The sequence below is a fragment of the Pseudonaja textilis genome, chromosome 1, assembly GCF_049901715.1.
Source record: "Pseudonaja textilis isolate UNSWEBS1 chromosome 1, rPseTex1.2, whole genome shotgun sequence".
Lineage (NCBI taxonomy): Eukaryota > Metazoa > Chordata > Lepidosauria > Squamata > Elapidae > Pseudonaja > Pseudonaja textilis.
In genome coordinates, this window is record NC_141990.1 from 203,223,667 (window position 1) to 203,244,031 (window position 20,365).

The window sequence follows — 20,365 nt, forward strand, 5'->3', positions numbered from 1 at the left end:
CATTTATTTTCACGTCTGTTCATTTAACTGGAGGCTCCTTGATCAGACCTCTTTATCCACTTCTAAAGTATTTTTTTTTTTAGTTTCCACCAAACACAGTCTCAGTTTTCTATGGCTCTTTTAATCTTAACCATTTTCCTTGCTCTCTTTGACTTATTTTTTGCCACTAACTTTTTTCCACTCTACACATTATGCAGTAACTCTCTTACCCTCTGTTTTGCATTTTATAGGCGTTTTGTCCAATAATCTTTTATTTGTTTCTTATTTTCTATTAGCATTAACTCCACATGCTTTTATTGCACAGTGGAACATGAGATTTTCATCTGTTCCAAGCAGCTTCCACATCCTCTTGTTTTGCATCTATTTTCCATTCATTCCACTGCAAGAGCAAGTAACCTTCTAATATATTTTCCTGCAGAAGAAATACTTTCTTATTGCTGTTATTCAAATTTCAACCTAATTTCTTTCATGGCTTTTGTTGGAAAGGTAGCCAAACTTAAAAAAAAAAGAAAAAGGAAATAATAATGAAATAGACTTCTTCAGTGAAAGCTTTTTAAAGTATCCAGGAACTGAACCGGCAAAAAAGGAACTTATTTCAATGTAGCTCATGAAAATATAAATAGTAAAAAACCATATTTTTCTGGCTACTACTCCAGATTTTTGCCACTAACTTTTTTAAAAAAGAGACTGGACAACCTTTATCTGACCTGGTATAGGGACTCCTGCTTAAGCAGAGGGTTGGACTGGAAAACCTCCAAGCTTCCAACTCTATTATTTTATTCTAAAGAAAATTCACATTGAGAATGAACCCTTTTTTCACCTGGCAATCTATCTGCAGAGCACAATAAGTAAAACAAAGCAACATAGTTTTTGCATTTGGCAGCAGATAGCCACACTATCTGCAATGCATATGCAGTACATACTTTTGTATTATACTGTATTGAATGCCAACAAAGCAACAAAATGGCCAGTTTCCAACGCCATTTTTGGCAAAATTACAATTGGGTATCAGAATTGTTCTTTTGAAATTCAGCATTTGAGCATTGCATACATGGTATGATTTGTGCAGAGTTATCTGCAGGATCCTGAGATTGCATCAAAATGCGCCATAACTTCCATTCTATCCATACATACACACCCAAACAGAAAGGACATAACTTTATGTCACAACAGCTGGCCCTGACCTCTTTTGTTTTTTTCATTTTCATTTCATTTAAAAAAAAATCACTCCCAGCATTTCAGCCTGAACTCTTCCTATGATATCATTTGTTATTTATTTATTGGATTCATGTCAATGGTTCCACAATAATAAATCTCCAAAGAACTTGGGAAAAATCATTCAGCAAGCCATGAGACTGCCACCATTAACTCAGGGGCTACAGAAGCAATCTGCAGAAAACCAGAAAACTAAGGTGTGGCTCTCAGCCCTTCAAATATGTTGGAACCCACATCCTAGCTAATATTTTGTTGGAAAGTGTGAAATTATTAAAGGTTTCTAAGCTATTGGAAGATAGGGTACACATAGACCAGAACTACAGTGTGAGGATTTTTATGTTCATTCTGCTTGTTTTTCTTACAAGCATTTTATTTCCAAATTAAATAATATTAGTGCACCGAGAAGTAGAAGTGGGGTTTTCTGGCTTTATAATGCAGCTTTATGCAAAGTGTCTTGATCAAGATTGTTGTAGATAATGTTTTTGATTGACCTATCTGGCTTGGTTGGTGTTGTTTTATATTTGCTTCGTTGTCTTCCCTTTTCAGTTTTAATGAGCTAAATCTTCTGTTCGTTCAAATAATATCCTAGAACTTGATTACTTTTCATTTTTTTCTTTGTCCCTTCTCACAAAATTCTTCAAAGCTTTAACAAGTCTCCTTTTATAAAGCCAGTCTAGGAAAGTTACATAGGTCACCCTTTTTGGTTTTGTTATATGCAAATCCTTTTTTCATTTTAATCAGCCAGTTTCTTTTGCATACATAGTAATACAGCATCTTTTTTTCCATGTTATTCTTACAAAAATCCACTTTCAACTCTGTCTCCTTATCAGATAAAACTTGCTTTTCTTCCTTAGATATAGCCTGCATATAGAGTCACAGACTCTTAAAATTAACCTCTGCATCTATTGTTCAAAAATATCTTTCAATATGTTGAATATTAAAATACTTTGCTCTGTTCTGTTTCAATAAGCCAAATTTAAGTGTTCTTCTCCTTTCATTAAAACCCTTAGTTCTTTCTGGTTCTCTCATGTTCAACCTTCAAGGTCTCATCCTACATTTTTTCTAAAAGAGAATTCAAAACAAAAGATTTTCTTATGGGATGGATTCTTATAATTAAAATCTTATTTCAAATCCACCTGGACCCTTAGTTCATTTATAACTTATCAGAATCAAAGTTCTAATCAACCTTTTGCTGTTTATTCCAAAATTATTTTAAGTCCTTAAACTTGTAGTTAAAACTTCTTTCACAAAGGATTGAAGGAAACTCACCCAGTGCTTTAAAACATGTTGATCCAAAGGTTTTAAAAGCTGAGAAGCAGTTAACAAGCAATTTCTGGAAGCAATAGGAAAAGGAAATAGGCGAACACAGTATTTTTTTGAAAGACCCCAACCATGTTTATGCAAATATAATTTTCTTTCATCTCCCAGAGATGTACACCTGCTACTATCTTGTGAGTAAACCCTCAATGATATAGCTGAGAGAGAACAAATTATGGAAGAAGAGAAATGCTATGTGAAAAACTGTGAATCCATCCTCTCACATTTTTATGGAGAACCCAAAATACAGAAACTAGACATAACACTCTGTCCGATTGGTCTGCAGTCAATGACTCTATCACACAACATAGCCAAAGAACCTACCCAAAGCTCTTGAAATTTCATAGATGGGAGGGAATATGTTATTAATCCACCATTGTAATGCCTTAAGAAAATCACAGGTTTAATGTCTAAGAAAGATATGCTTTATGAATGAACTGAATATAATTTTTAAAGTGCTTTTTAATGAAAGGGACCAACCACCTATGTGCAAATTTTCCTAGTCAATGAAACGAGAGTTTTGTCATTGTATTTAGAATGCATCCTTCCCTTTCTCCATATGTTTTTTATAGTGTATGCAGAGATAAAACAAGTATTTCCAATACCTTCTGAAATTCGGCTGACCTCGCGATAAGAAAACTTAATTGACTATTATTCTTCCTGATCCCTGAGGTTAAAACAAATCCCAGAAATGTGTCCACAGAGCCTGTCTTTTTAGTAAATTCCCCAAGGCTGGGGAATATGAGTTCCCTCACGGAGGTGATATAGTCAGTAATCTGCATGTTTCCTGTTCAACTGCTGAGCTGAATACGAATGGTGTCAGCATCACCAGAAATTCACACAGCAGTCTGGGTGAAGAAAAATGCAGCAAAATTTGACCAAGCTGAGGAAAAAAAACAACTCCTGGATTCCTTGCTGAGGAAACATATCATGAATCTTTTCTTACAGGGACAGTTAAAAGACTATTTCTAAAGCATTAAAAAAAATCCATGTCAGTGGTTTAAATTATGCTGAAGAAGTTTTGAACCAATATGTATGCAGATGGTCTTGACTTATGACCACAATTGAGCCCAAAATTTATATTGCTAAGTGAAGCACTTAAGTGAATTTTACACCATTTTATGACCTTTCTTACCACAGTTGTTAACTGTACTTCCTAGGATGGTAAAATGGTTGTTAAGTGAATTTGATTTCTCCATTGACTTTGTTTGTCAGAAGGTTGCAAAAGGTGATCACATGACCCTGGGACACTACAACTATCATAGGTGTGAGTCTGTTCCAGTGGTGGCATTCAAAAATTTTTACTACTGGTTCTGGGGGTGTAGCTTGGTGGGCATGAATAACATGAAAGGATTTGTTGTGATATGAGCCCCCCAAATTATAGTTACTGCTAGCATATGTATGCTCTGCTGAAAACATTTACAAACCTCAATCACCCTGAAAGATGAGTCTTAAAGGAATGTGTGTTTCCAATAATTTCACAGAAGGCTTAAAAACAAAGAATTTACAAAAAGGAATTTGTGAAGGAAGAACAATCATCATTGTTTGCTAATGACACAACAGTGATTGGTCTCATTTGAGACAATGATGAATCTGCATACAGACAGGAGGTTATACAATTTGCCTCGTGGTGTAACTGGAACAATCTGGAACTGAACACATTCAAACCCATGGAAATGGTGGTAGACTTTAGAAGAAACCCTCCCATACTACCACCCCTTACAATACTAGACAACACAATATCAACAGTAGAGACCTTCAAATTTCTAGGTTCTACTATATCACATGATCTAAAATGGACACCTAACATCAAAAACGTCATCAAAAAAGCACAACAAAGAATGTTCTTTCTGAGCCAACTCAGAAAGCTCAAACTGCCCAAGGAGCTGATGATAGTTCTTCAGAGGAAGTATTGAGTCTATCATCTGCACCTCTATAACTGTCTGGTTTGGTTCTGCAACCCAACAGGACGGACACAGACTTCAGAGAGTAATTAAGGCTGCAGAAAAAGCAGTTACTACCCACTTGCCTTCAATCGAGGACCTGTATACTGCACGAGTCAAAAAGAGGGCTGTGAAAATATTTACAGACCTTTCACATCCTGGACATAAACTATTTCAACTCCTTCCCTCAAAATGACACTATAGAGCATTGCACACCAGAACAACTAGACACAAGAACAGTTTTTCCCCAAAAGCCATCACTTTGCTAAACAAATAATTCCCTCAACCCTGTTCAACTATTACAAAGTCTGCACTACCATTACTGTTAATCTTTTTATCACCCATCCCCTCCCACTTGTGACTGTAGGACTGTAACTTTGTTGCTTGCATCCTTATGATTTATATTGACTGTTTCCTAGTATGATTTGATTGCTGATTGTACCCTATGACTATCATTAAGTGTTGTACGTTATGATTCTGGATTCTTAACGAATGTATCTTTTCTTTTATGTATACTGATAGCATTTACACCAAGACAAATTCCTTGTGTGTCCAATCACACTTGGCCAATATTCTATTCTATTCTATTCTATTCTAATTCTACTCATTCTATTCTATTCTATTCTATTCTAATCTATCATACAAATTAATTTTAAAAAGGTCTTCTATGGAAGAAATTAAATTTAAACTGTATCAATCAGATGATTAAAGAGTCTATTCTTTTATAGAAATGGAGGTTTAAGTTTAAGTGGGATGGCAGAAGTTATTTGTTATTGGATTCCTTTCTGTGATCCTTTTTTGCATCAAGGTCCAGAAACCAATATACATTATATTAGAAGCTATAGAACTGTACCTTTGGTGCACTTTATACATGCCTACGTTTCTAAGTTCATTCCCTAGTACCTCCAGGAAGTGATGCAAAAGATTGTTGAGTGGAATCTTGTAGAATGGATGTTGCACAATGGAGACATTCCTAAGATGTCCCAATGGAGACATCACCAATCATATGAAATCATGGAAGGAAAACACAGAAATATATATTTGGAACATGTGATCACTTAATGTATTTCTTGAAAGGATCAGGACAAACCACTAGTAAGACCTGGTTCAGTACTGAAGAACAATGTGGTGTATTTCCAAAATATATTCCAAAATTTTATGTTAGTTAGGAAAATAACTGCAGAATGCAAAAGTTGGGCCTCTATCAAGTACGTAATTTTTGGCAATTAATTACATAATTGACTTTAAAAATAGACAGGAAGTCCTCAACTTACCACCACAAATGAACCCAGAATTTTGTTCATTAAGCCATTGCGGTCATTAAGTAGGTCACCACATGACCTGACTCAATGTTATGACTCTTTTTATGATGGTTGTAAAATGAGTCAACACAATCATTAAGCGAATCATGTGATCATTAAATGAATCCAACATAACCAATGGGCTGGAAATCAGCAAAAAAGTCACTAATTACAGTTGTAAATGGAAGCTGTTTTGCTAAGCACCTGAAATGCAATCATATGACTATGGTGTGTCTGTTTATGTGTCTATGTCTCTCTCTGGGTGTGTGTCAACTGTAACTTCAGTGGACAGGTCATAAGTAGCTTTTCTGAAGCCCGCCATAACTTTAAATGGTTGTTAAGTGACTAGCCATTCAGCGAGGACTACTTTATTAGGGTACTATGCTGTGCCATTACCTAAGGCTCCATGACATTTTCATTTTTCACCTTCATTCTTTTCTATTCCTATTGCAAAGTTTGAGCTTGCCAAAACAACTAGACATATGGGCTGTTTTTTCCCCCATGCTATCACTCTGCTAAACAACAAATTGCCACAACACTGTCTTATGCCCTGGGGTGTCAAACCACCTAGTAGGACTGTATTACTATTATCCTTCTCATCTTTCCTGTTAACTATTTTCTTAGCTTCTTATAACTTTATATAATTTATGTTGATTGCTTATATAGTATCCTATGACTATCACTGAGTATTGTATTTTATTATTTATGATGATTGTATTTTAAGATTTTGATCATGAATTATCTATCACTTGTTGCTTATATGTACACTGAGAGCTTTTCCATAGGAAAAAAATTCCTTATGTGCCCAATCACACTTGGTCAATAAAGAATTCTATTATATTCTATTATATATTTGTAACTTACTCTTTTCAAAGGAAAGGGAAAAGCTTTTTCCAGAATTTTTAAGCTGAAAATTTAGATACTAGATCAAAACAATGGAGTATATAAAAAAATTAAATGTGGCTGCACAGTATATATTCTCAATTTACCTTCTTGTAACTAAACACTTCTAGGTGTAGTAGCCGGAAGACGACTGATAAGAAATGGAAAAGAATTAAAGAAACCAGATACTTTCCAATTCTACCTTATACTGTACAAGTGACGGTACTTCTTATCTTCACTTGTACATTAGAAGAATATTGATTCTCTTATTATTTGCAAAATTTCCATTATTCACATGAAAATATTGTAGCTATATTAATCTTACTGTTTACATTACAGTCTCTCTTCTCGGTAGAATAAATGCATTTTAACTTCTTCACAAATGTAAAAAGGCATTTCAATACCATGTAATATGGGGATATCAAACTCAAGGTGTCACAGCATCAGAACGTGAGGTATCACAACTTTTTTCCCCTTTTCTAAACTGGGTGTGGGCGTGGCCAGCACATGACACATCCGTGGGCCGCAAGTTTGACAGCCCTGATGTAATATTTAATGCACAGGTTGTCTAGGCATTAAATAAGCCAATCAGTAGAAAGCACATCTAATTCACAGTGAAGTAGGTAGTTTTAAACAAACAAAAATGTACAGGTTAGAAATGTATAATTCTGGAACTCTGCATAATATATTCATGGTAATTATTTAACTCTCTAGCTTAATGTCAGTAGATTTTTTTTTTCTTTAATTAAATTTACCTTCAGTGCTATGCCTCGGATTGGAAAATTGAAGAACTGACATTTTAAAATGCTTTCCAGAAATATCAGCATTATTTATCAATTTCAATATATGTCAAAATCTGAGAAGGACTGACCAATCAACATTAGGAATACATGATTTGGTTTCTATTATCACCGTATTGACTGACATTTTTCTTCAATTCACTCCACTTCACTCCATGAAAAGGAGTTTAGTAGAGCCTAGGGAAAATTCATATCTAGAAGTACTAGTAACTTCAACTCCCAGACCTGGTTGACTCAAATTATGGGACTGGCACTTCTGACTCATCTACCCATTGTTAGGTTTTGGGAAGACTAATCTAAGGAGCTTGTCAGTAACTATACCTTGGCTTGACCAGCTTTTGTTATCCTTGGTATGTCAAACAGCTGCCCAGTGTAGTACTGCACCCCACTGAAAAGAATTACAGCAATTGAGTCTCCTTCCTTCTCAATTATATCAAGGATATCTTCAGTTCTCAAGGTTTCTTCTCCCTGAAATAAAGTTAGAACATATTTTATATCAGCCCTGGAAGTAATGGAATTGTCATTTTTATTTCATAATGTATTTTTTATGATATGACTTGCTGAGTGCAGGAAGCCATCAAAGACAAATTCTTAAAATTGCAGTGAGATACAAAACTAGGAACCCCGGAGAAGCTTTTAAATAGGTAAGTAATCATTACCTTAAGCTTTTGAGTGTTTTTTTTTTAAATTACGGTTCATTTTGCTTCCTTATATACTTTACTTATTTGCCTGAATACTTCAAAGTGGAATTAATCATTTGGATTTTTAAAAAAAGATACAAAGAGGTGGACAAATGTATAGCTCCTAGAACTGTTCATGGAGGGGTTGTATCAGTGAGAATTATTCATTATAATTTTAAGGAATTTCTGCAATGGAGAAACAGTTGCAGAAGACAACTATACCTTTAAGTCTCTAATGGGAGCTCAGTGGAGAGAAAGAGAAGGGGGGAGGAGAAGGGGGAGGGGGAGAGACTACATTCCTTTCCCCCAATAAGAATGGCCTGGCCCACTGTATAACTTCAATAGCTTAAAGCAAAGAAATATATATTACACAGGTTCCTAATTTTCAACCTTATATTAAGGTTTTGCTTCTGATACGCTGCATTTGCTGGAATCATTTTTGTAGGCTGCTCTTTTTTTTTCTAATAAGTGGCTTTGCAGGAATTCTTGGGTTTCTCTGTGCTTGTTTAACTAGTTTTCAAGTTAGCTTGTGGGAAAGTCAAGTTCAGCCCCCTGGATTCTTCTAACATGCATTTATAGTCTTCCTTCCTATACTTGAAATCCATTCCTCAATGCCCTGCCCCTTGGAGTGTTAAGAAACAGCTTTTGACTTTTTTCTGTGTGAAATTCTTTCAGCGATTGAAATATGCTCTCCTACCCCTCTTGAGTTTTCTGTCCTCAAGGTCCAGCTCCTTTGACTTCCTTCATAAAGATTATTCTCTCCACCTCTGAAATTTTTCTTATTTTTTTTTCCAGTTTCTCTGAATTGTTAAAATTAATGCTGAGAAGTTGACCTAATAGTAAAGTTATGTCAGCCCAATACTTAACCTTTAAACTTTTTTATAACGACTTCCAAGAATCCATGTAAAACATTCACAGCACTTAAAAAGTGCTGTAAAAATACCAAATATAATTTTACCAGTATTATGAAGATAAATCATTGTGATTATTGGTGAATAGGATTTTGCAAAAAAAAACAACTATTGTTAGGGGACTGAAAAGAAGAAATGGTGAAATAGTTAATAAAAGAGCCCAGGAGCAAATGGAATGAATGAATATATCTTTTTTTTTCCCTGTCACACAAAGTTCTTATTTGGCAACCTTAGGGTTTAAATATTTTTTGCCAAATTCAGCATGCAAACAACAAGATTAAAAGATTATTAATGGCACCAAGACTGAAGCTAACTGATACATTCCTCATGATACTTTCAGAAACAGCCCATATCCCACAGAAAGCTATTAAATGTTTCACTCAATGTTATTTGTATTTCAGAACAATAAGATTCAAATAATCCAAAGATGACAAAACTCTGAAGTTAATAACTAAAGAAAAACATTCAATGAAGAAAAAAAAAAAACCAAGATCTTTTGATGCTTTAAAGCCAAAATCATTCCAACCCTTCTTCACTTCCTCACTGCAAGAGATGATGTAAAACATATCATCACCAAGGGATCAGTTAATCAACGCAAACTTCAAATTAACTTAAATACATCACTGCAAAACACTGGCCTAAGATTTACTAATTTGAAAGTAATTTCTATTATCATTAATTATCTTTGAACATCTATCAAGAACTTGAGAAGAGTTTCTTCGCTGACAAACTTTTCTTCTGGAATCAAAAGGTCATCAGCCATTCTACTGAAAAGTACTAAAAGTTCTTCATGTCAAACAACTGGAATGCATTTTTTTAATATAAATTTGGAAATCACTTCTTTCCTAACCAGAAAGTTTACCATGACTACTGCAGTAATACGATGACAATACTTCAGTCATAACAGGTTTTTGTTAAGAACAGTAGCATCTTAAAGTACCCAAGGTTGAGAAACCCTGTACAAGTGTCCAGTGCATGAATGTCTCATACCCAAATCATGTGGTTTCTACCTTCTGGTTATTGCCTCAAGTGAAACTAACCTGAGCATCACTTAAGAAAAAAAAAAAAATTAAGCAGAGAAAACTAGAGGAATAGTACTCTTAACATCAGCTTTTCTTTCAGAAAGAAGTTAACAATAAATTAACAAATACATGTATCTACCATTGCTATAAAAGCATGTAAGCTACTGGTTAACAAGCTGCTGGGAATCGCAGTCATCCTTATCTCCACATTTAGGAAGAAATTAATGTGAAGCTTATTAATACAAGATAACTTTCTGTACAACCCTTAAAAAAAGAAATTTGGGAGTTGTTTTCCTAGGGTTTAAGGATGAGGATAAGGATTATTCTCATCCTTGGGGGAGCAATTATCCCCCAAGACTTCCTACTCCAATTTCTGACCAAAACCTGTGAAAAACCAAAAAGGGCCACAATTAGCCTGAAAAACTGCAACCGTGGAATGTTTTTGAGTTTCAGGAGGATCAAGCTTTTTGCTGAAGAAAAATAGTCTGAGTGAAATTTAGCCATTTTGCTGCCAAAATACAATGGTACCATTTTTTATGCTTCAAGTAGTGTGCTGAGGGCTTCATACATGCCGAAGGCCCTGAGTGGTCTAGCATGAGGCAAACCATGTTTCACAAACCTTTCGTGGTTGAATCATAAGCATACTCTTCTCCCTATCAAGCCCATGAAACTGGAGCTGGGACTCAACAGCATACTGTGGAAAAAAAAATGACTTTAAAAAAGTGAACAGATGTGAAAGCAAAACAAAAATCATTTTGTTATAAACAACAATTAATACATACATTTGGCTCAGGATACACAAAAGTCTGCATGAAAGAGTTTTACAGTAGATCAAATGACTGGCATTTGTGATTTAAAGGATGAAATAGTAGGCGGGGTGAAATGCCTGTCATTGTGAATCAGAGTAGATAATACTGAGTAAGACATATAAATTATGCTGATATCAACCAGTTCCTTAAGTTCTAAAGATAGGAATAGTGCTAAGTAACTGTCTTGATAAATTATTTTGTTATGACCTAGCATGTTTACAAAGACATATTTCAGGGCTACTAGACCTGGGATCAAATATCCATTGACCATTAGATGGTAGCAAAGAGTGTGCCCCCTTGGGATTATCTATATTTTTATAACACATACTAGGGATCCACACCATATGTGAAACCAGATAACCTGATACATAGTCCCAGCGAGTGACTGCACTTGTCCAACCATCTCTATGGAGATTCTCAGTCATTCAGGTCATGTTGTCCCAAAACTGCTTTTTAAAAAGACAACTGGACTTTGTTTTTCCTTAAAGACATTTCACTTCTCACCCAAGAAGCTTCTTCAGTTCATAAAGAAGGTTCAGTTCAAGAAAAATAAAAGTCCAGATGCCTCTTGAAAAAGCACCTTTGGGATGTCCAACCTTGCCTGTGGTTCTGCTACTGAGCAGGGTAGCGATCAGGGGTGGGATGCTACCAGTTCTCCCGGTTCTATTGAGCCGGTAGCTCTGAAGAAAAGCAGACACCAAAACGGTTCTGTGTTTGCTCCTGTTTGGCCCAACACCCTCCCGGGTGCTTACCTGTCCTTTATTTCCTGAGCACCTGCATTGCAGCACTTTTCAGCTGTCCGGGCAGCACAGCTTAAGGCTGTTTTACATGTGTGCGCAGCAAAACGTAGTCACACTGGTTGAATCCCACCCCTGGTTAGGTTTCCTAGGACTTGGTTTGGAGATTATCAGGAAATATCAGAACATAAAGGTGACTGGAGAAAAATCATTGACCATCTTCTTGGACAGTTTAGGCAATGTCAAAAATGATGGATACTTTTGATGAGAAACAGTATGTCCATGATAGCATTGTGTAACCATCTGGGTTGCTCATTTCTCTCTCACTATGATTGGACTATGGAAGGCTAATTTCTTCAGATGTAATCTGCTTGCCTATCTGCTTCATTCCCATAGATCCACTAGCAATGCTGGATCATAGCCAGGGTTAACTACCAGTTCGGTGATTTACGATGTGCTTCCCTGCATGCTGCGCGCGTGTGTAAATCTTTATCAGCTTGCTGCCTGGACAACTGAGCAGCACTGCGTGCAGGGAAGCATTGTTTGAAAAAGCACTTTTTTTCCTGCTTTTTCAACCATAGCTGTGCCTTGCACAGCAGCTGAGGTTGAAAAAGCAGGAAAAAAGGGTCAGGTAAGAGCCCAAGTGGGTGGGCCAAAACAGCAGCAGACATTGAACAAGTTCTATGTCTGCTGCTCTTCAGAGCTACCGGTTCTACAGAGCCGGACAGAACTGGTAGAATCCCACCCCAGGTCATAGCACAGAAAAGGCTCAATGGGAAGGTCTTCTTTTTTCTTCTAAGTCTTTCCTACTGTGGGAAGAACAAAGCACTATTAGAGTTTCCTTTTGAAGATGGAGTTATGAGGAAGAATTAGGACTGGATGTCTGTAGTTGGTATCCCATGTTATCATCAGCAACTTTTTTTCAGCTTTACAACTGCATTCCATATAGCACTTCAGATTTAATGGCCCTGTCACTGTTTGAATCCTGAATATATGTAATAATATTTTCCGCAAACATAGTATCTTGAAAAATGGAAGCTGTGTTGTATGCAACTTATGAATGGCAATTAAGTATTTGTTGTAAAAAAAAAATCCAATTGATCTGTATTACCCCATATGATAAGTTTACTGGAGGGAATGTTATAATGTTTAATTGAACAAATTTCTCATTAATTTCCAAGCATTTTGTTAAGTTTGAGATATCAGTGGTGACTCACAAAAGTGAAGATAAATGTGTAATAATCCATGATGCATTGGCTATTGTCCTACTTTGTAGCATACAAATGATGTTTGATTTAGTAATCTAAAGCAGCCTCAACAGGAATTTTTCTATCTGTCTGGGGATATAAAACTGTTAATGGTGTGAGCTTTGTATTGATTTGGTTTCATAAAGTAAAACAGCAACAAGAATTAATAAAACATTTACAACCTGTTGTTGATTTAGGTCAATAGCTTGCTCAGTATCTTTAAAAGATGAATCAATCAGTGTGGCAATTCAATCTTTTACTCCCATACAATTTTTATTTGAACAGCAACAACAAAAAAAGGCCAATCAGTAAAAAAAAATGTCAATCTCAAAAGTATTGTGTCTAACTGGGAGTTTTAAGGTTTATTTAAAATAATAATTAAAATGTCCAAGAAATAGTTTTTTGCAACATACAAAATTGTATAGCATAAATATGTTGAAATATTAATTGCTTACATGATCAGAAGGAAATGCTTTGGCTTCTAAAAGGATTTTATGGCGATAGAACGTAGGCTTAAAAAATGTCAACTGTAAAAATAAAACAGCAGATTTATGTTATCTAAAATGAAACATTTATTAACCTACTGAAAAGATAGCAATGGCAATAGCACATAGACTTATACTGTATATTGCTTCACAGTACTTTACAGCTCTCTCTAAGCAGTTTACAGAGCCAGCTTATTGCCGCCAACAATCTGGGTCCTCATTTTACCAACCTTGGAAGGATGGAAGGCTGAGTCAACCTTAAACCGGTGAGAATCGAACTATAGCATTCCAACCACTATACCACCATGGCTCTTATAAAGTAATCGATATATACAAGTTTCTCTTTATATCATACAATCAGATATCCAGATGTTCTATATATTTTCTTATAGGCAGTGAAGATAATTAGCATATTTCTCCATAAAGTTTTTTTTTTTTTTTACTGCAGAAGGAATCAAATTACTTGAAGATGCTATAGGAATTCAAATGCAAAGCAACATTTTTTCTCAATTTGCTTGCTGTATGGCAAATTTGTAAATTCTATCCTAAAATAGGAATGGGCATATAGTGGCATCCCAAATGTAACCAAATTCCATATACATTAACTAGCATTAAGAATAAAAAGAGGGTTTATGTGTATTACAGTATAACAACATCTGTTGATATATTGCCTGATGTTTCTGTCTAACAAAAGAATTGTATAAAAAACCCTCTTACAACATATAAAATGGAATAAAATCTATTATATTTCAGAATGTTACTTGGAGAATACATTAGAACAAACTGTTCTAAGATATGTGCTATATATAAATACAGCACACATTAAAATTTTTCAGAACACTTATGAAAAGATGAGCTGCTAGATAGAAATGTCACTATATTATTCTGTTGTGATCAATTTCTATTCAACATCTATACAAGATCAATGTATATACAGAAAGTAGTATAGTGTTTCTCAAAAAGTGCAGAAATGTAGTTCTACTTTATGTATCTCTAAAGTTTTGTGTTCCTTTCACTTCTGGAAATTTGAAAGAAATAAGCCATAGTTTCTTGACAAATAAGTTACTTTGCATTGTAATAGCTTCTGAAGAATGTCAGGGTAACAATCAAAATGTCACTTTAAAGAGGCACATGGAAGCAAGAGTTTTGCATACTTTTAAATTCTGTTTTAACTGCCTGATTAGAATCTGTTGATGTTATTTAGAAACCAACATTTTTTTATTGTATGCATTTAAAAAATAAACATATGCACTAACCACAGCTATCCATCTGGCCTCATTTGGTGCCATGGTACAGAGCCAGATTTAATTTCAATCATATCAAAGGCTGGGCATCGCAGTTTGGACCAGAATCAAAAGATAGTTCTAGAAAAATTAGTTTCCCATTTTTTCTCTAAATAATATGAGAAACTAACATGCCAAAATATCAGACAAATAATAATAAAACAGGGGAAAAATGGGCCATAAATCACAGAGAAATAAAATTCAGTGAGCTTAGGCTAAATTTTTCAAAACAAACAATACGTATAACCTATTTTTGAGCATGATTTTTAACATGATATTTAAGGTATGCTTGCTTTTTCTACAAAAATCAAGCCTATCCTATCGTAGACTTATATGAGCAGGAAGTTTGCTAGTTTCCTCTATTATCTGATAATTAAGATCTAGCAAACCCTCACACTGTTTTCATGTTCTGTGATACCAAATACCCAAGAGGAGGATGTACATAGGAGTTGAGTAGCTATCTTCTATTTCTTTTTTGTAAGTATATGCTTGCATATCTTGTTTTAGGACAGTTTCCATGACATTTGAAAGTTAAGTATTGATTAGCTCCATGTCAAAGCACTTTGACAGCCCAAAATATTATTGCTATGATTTGAAGGCAAGCAATGAGTCACTTCATTCCATCACTACTATCACTCATGTCAATTCTCACCTTAGTGATATATAACCCATCCTACCTTTTTTTTTTTTTTTTGGGGGGGGGGGTGTTTGTAAACCTAGGATAATTATTTTAGTACATTACTCAGAATTCCTAAGCCCAAATACCAAGGGACAAATTTTAATCCAGCTAGAGGTAACACATTGTATTGTTCTCTCAACAGATGCACAAACAAATTCTGGACTATCTATTGCATAGTTTCACATAGCTAGACACTATGTAGGTTATTATGACTTACCATTAGGAGATGTAGATTAACTGTCAAACCATTCATTAATGCTACCTCCTCATTACGAGCCCCTGAAAAGCAATTTCACAGATGTTTCCTTATTTTTTTGCTTTTGTCCTCCACAAGGTCTGCTCCAATGATGTTCAAATCCCCATGATATTAGCTTGCTGTCAAAGTCTCTCTAATGACTGAAAGGTAAATATGTCTTGGATGTGTCACAATGGACCAATGAAATGAAAATGTTTTCCTGACCATCTCAATACGCTACTTTAGCAAGAAAATATTTATTTTTTATCAGTCTAGTGTGGCAAATGAAGTAGATAATGAGGCAGCAACATTTCCTTCCTTAAAATCCATCTGTTGATTAGCTTTCATCATGAAAACTTTGTTCAAATTCAGCAGGACTGTGCTTTGGTCTAAAAATATATATTTTCCATATAAATAATTATAGGTAGTCCTCAACCTACAACCATTCAAAGATACAATGGTTCTGGGTGAATGATGGTTATGATCGGTCTTCAGATTGTTGGCCATCCAAGTACCCCTGCAGCCATGAAATCACAATCTGTTCCATACTTATGATGGGTTTGCAAAACACTGTGATAATATGATCACCATTTGCAACCTTTCCTGCCAGTTTCTCTAGAAAGTCTATTGGGAAGCTGGCAGGAAAAGTTGCAACTCACCACAGTCAATCTCCCCCACCCATGCATCTTCCCACAACCCCCCTGCACTTGTGCCACACTGGCCACTTGTACAACCCTGTGCACCCTCCCCAAATCTGTGTTTCTAATGCAACCTCCCCAATCTATATCCCTTGCACACCCCAATCTGTGCCATGTCTCCTGTGTACTCCTTCAGATCCTCCCTGACCCACATCTCTTGTGCATCCTCTTCAACCCCCATACTTCTCACACACCCTCCCCATCCATCCCTCGCACACACTTGTTGATCCTCTCCTTCACTCTTCTGGTAGCAGCCACTTGCCTGCCAGCCTGGGACTAAAACTTTCTGCTAGCTTCCTCACTGGTTTTGGCTGTGGGAATCTGGCAAAAAATTGTCTCGCCTATTGATATGGGATTTGGTTAACAACAGTAACTGGAACTGCAGGATTGTTGTTACTAAGTGATGCAGTCATAATTTATGGCCACAGCACAAAATGATGGAAGTTCAGGACTCAATTGCTGTCATACATTGAAGACTCCAAATTGTTTTTTTGCTAAAGGCAATAATCTTTACTGAAGTGATCACTTGCAAAACACATGCTAATAAAAATCAAGACTTTGCTTAAAGCTTACTCAAAAGTTTATTACAGCACATATAAACACTGAGTTATAACTGGTTCCCAGCCCATAATCCAGAATTCTGATGTTATTAAAAAGGATATAATAGCCACTACTAATAGATTTTACTAATAGATTTTCCCAACACATTATGAACAGCAAAATACATTCCAATTTCTATTAGTTGATCTGGTAAGAGAAAAGGACTAGTGAATTCATATTAAAAAGGAAAGAGCAATTATCCCTCACAATCTAGATGAAAACATACCTGCTGATCAGAAAACACTTTTAAGAACCTTCTCATTTTAGTCTGACTTGTTAAGCACATTTTAAGGTGTGTTTCTCAAGAGAAAATAGCAGGAAAACCTGAGGGCTGATGATAAAGGTGGGATGTCGAAAAGGAAGAAACCGCAGACAATTTTAATGGAAAAAAAAAGTGGAGAATTTAAACAATACTATAGCTTCTCTGATGTTCAGCAGTGGGGTTTCCACATAGCTCCCTCAAATGCAACATCTGCATACCATTTAAAAGAGATGATCAAAAAGCTAAAAGACCACAACACTCCCTTGCCAGCAATCCACAGAGAGATAGGCAGAGATTAACATCAACATTAATGCACCACCAACAATTGAACAGTAACCAACAGCCCAATCAAAGAATCATCAAGACCACTCTGACCAATACTGACAGAACAAACCACTAGTAAATAAACAGAAATCAAATCCTACCCCTTTCTAGCACTGATGACATCACCTAGTTGTGTAATAAAACATCTGCAAGAAAACAATCAAGCTCAGAGAGTTCAATCCTGAGCTACATAAAGTCTTCTATTGAACATCTTAACAGCCTTGCTAAGAAATAAGAATGGTACCAATGGAGATATGTGATAAACCATTGTACAGGGCTGATCCAGACCTATTATGTTCTGAAGCAAACCTCTAAGCTTGTACTTCAGTCCGATTACAATTAATAACTGATACTGCGCAACCTACAGTTGCTCTGGGATCTTATGTGTGAATTTTGGACCCCAAGGCAATGATTTCTCCCTCCTACTTTGCAAAAGTAAAAATAACAATCACATGACCCTGGAACATCTTTATTAAGCCAAATTGAACTTAAGAAGACTAGTACAATTTTAGAACTACATTCTGTATTATATTGTCTCAATGAAATAACTCTTAGAGAGGGAATACGTCTTTTGATTTTCCTTGTTCCTTCCCAAATACTTTTCATTGGCATTCTATTAGTGATTGAACTTCTGTTGGTAAATAATGTTAGTTTTCAGGCTACAAAGCAACTTGCTGTGGCAATGTATATGTTGTTCTCCAACCGCATTGTCCCTCAGCATTTATATTCTACAACAGAGGTTTCAAACTCAATTTCATTGAAGACTGCATCAGGTTTGTGTTTGATCTTGGGGGGACCGTGGCGGGTGTGGCCAGATGGGCATGGCCAGCTTGACATCACTTGTGTCAGGGGCACTTTTGGTGGCCTGGGTGTTCTGCCAGTGAAAACGGGTTCCCTAGCTCCATTTTCAGCTGCCACAGTCTCCTGCAACCCTCTGCCAGTGACAATGGAGCTCCGTTTTCACTGGCAGAGAATTGCAGGAGACCATGGCAGCATGGGAGCCCATTTTCACTGGCAGAAACACCATGGGCTGCAGGTCGGATTTAAATACCCCTTGGGCCATATCCAGCCCCCGGGCCTTGAGTTTGACACCCCTGTTCTAGAAGGATATATTCAATTCAATTATGTTTGAATTAGAATTCTGTATTGGCCAAGTGTGATTGGACACACACGGAATTTGTCTTGGTACAAATGCTCTCAGTATACATAAAAGAAAAGATACATTTGTCAAGAGTCAAGAATCATAAGGTACAGCACTTAATGATAGTCATAGGATACAATAAGCAATCAAATTATACTAGGCAACAGTCAATATAAATCGTAAGGATACAAGCAACAAAGTTACAGCATAAAGACACAAGTGGGAGGGGATGGGTGATAAGGAGTGATGAGAAGATTAATAGTAATAGTAGTGCAGACTTTGTAAATAGTTAGACAGTGTTGAGGGAATTATTTGTTTAGCAGAGTGATGGCTTTCAGGGAAAAAACTGTCCTTGTGTCTAGTTGTTCTGGTGTACAGTGCTCTATAGAGTCATTTTGAGGGAAGGAGTTGAAACAGTTTATGTCCAGGATGTGAGGGCTCTGTAAATATTTTCACAGCCCTCTTTCTGAATTGTGCAATATACAGATCCTTGATTAAAGGCAGGTGGGTAGTAGTTGTTTTTTCTGCAGTCCTAATTATCCTCTGAAGTCTGTGTCTGTCCTGTTGGGTTGCAGAACCAAACCAGAGAGTTATAGAGGTGCAGGTGATAAGACTCAATAATTCCTCTGCAGAACTGTATCAGCAGCTCCTTGGGCAGTTTGAGTTTTCTTGGTGCAGAAAGAACATACTTTGTTGTGCTTTTTTGATGACATTTTTGATGTTAGGTGTCCATTTTTGGTCGTGAGATATAATAGAATCTAGAAATTTGAAGGTCTCTACTGTTGATACTATGTTGTCTAGTATTGTAAGAGGTGGTAGTATGGGAGGGTTTCTTCTAAAGTCTACCACCATTTCTACGGTTTTGAGTGTGTTCAGTTCCAGATTGTTCCGGTTACATCAGGAGGCAAGTTGTACAACCTCCTATCGTTGTCTTGAATGAGAGCAATCACTGTTGTGCCATCTGTACACTGTTGTGTACCAACCCAGTTTCAAGATATCTGCTTTCTCCTTATCACAATTTCTCTCCAGGTGGCTTACAAAATAAAAATAATTTACAGGAAAACATAGCCAAACATTTTAAAAACCTAAGTTAAAATAACCACACAATCTTCCTCAAGAACTTTCAAAATAATAGAATTAACCTGGCTTCCACATACAAAGAAACTTGGTTCAAGGAAATCATGAGCAAATAAATGGGTTTTCAGGGCTTTTTATAAAATTAGTAGTAATTACTAATATTATAAAATTAATAATTAGTAATAATTAATGATACAGCACTCCATAAGACCTGCAAAAAAGACCTTGCAGTAACAATATCCTGGCAGTTTGGTAACAACTGTCATCTTCCTTTTTTGTTGTTTGTTCTTGTTCCATCAAGGGTCATGTTAGTATATTCTACAAATAAAAGTTGAAAATCTTGAGATATTTTGCTACAAATCTATGAACCCAGTATAGATAAAGTAGTAGAACAAGACCTGGTCCTTTTATAGCCTGATTTTCTTTCAAAGTGTATTAGAAAAATAAATTGAATTACTTTTTGTCATGTACAGAATAAAGCACAGCTGAGAAAGAAATGGTTAATCTGAAGATCACCTTCAGAAATCCGCCAATATCCCATATTGAATATGACATCACATTTTTCATGTGGACTTCTTTACAATGATATATTTATTAGAAGCTTTTTATCAGATTTCCATGACAACAAAACAGTTTATGTATGCCCTAGGAAAATGGTGATGCTTCACAGTCTGCACCGCATTTTGGAAGTAATGTTTCTATGATCCAATTAAGCTA

At 35.9% G+C, this 20,365-nt stretch overlaps 1 protein-coding gene across 5 annotated transcripts in view; it reads right to left on the reverse strand.

The window, feature by feature from the left end:
- The window catches only part of KYNU (kynureninase), a 110,835-nt gene that overhangs the window by 40,361 nt on the left and 50,109 nt on the right, over positions 1-20,365 (reverse strand). For all 5 annotated transcript variants that reach the window (XM_087920293.1, XM_087920295.1, XM_026717801.2 and 2 more), the window contains exons 5-8: positions 15,529-15,590; positions 13,320-13,391; positions 10,691-10,765; positions 7,780-7,926 (exon numbers count right to left, since the gene is read on the reverse strand). In XM_087920293.1, the coding sequence (XP_087776419.1) occupies positions 7,780-7,926; positions 10,691-10,765; positions 13,320-13,391; positions 15,529-15,590 (356 nt within the window). The remainder of the gene's footprint in view (positions 1-7,779; positions 7,927-10,690; positions 10,766-13,319; positions 13,392-15,528; positions 15,591-20,365) is intronic.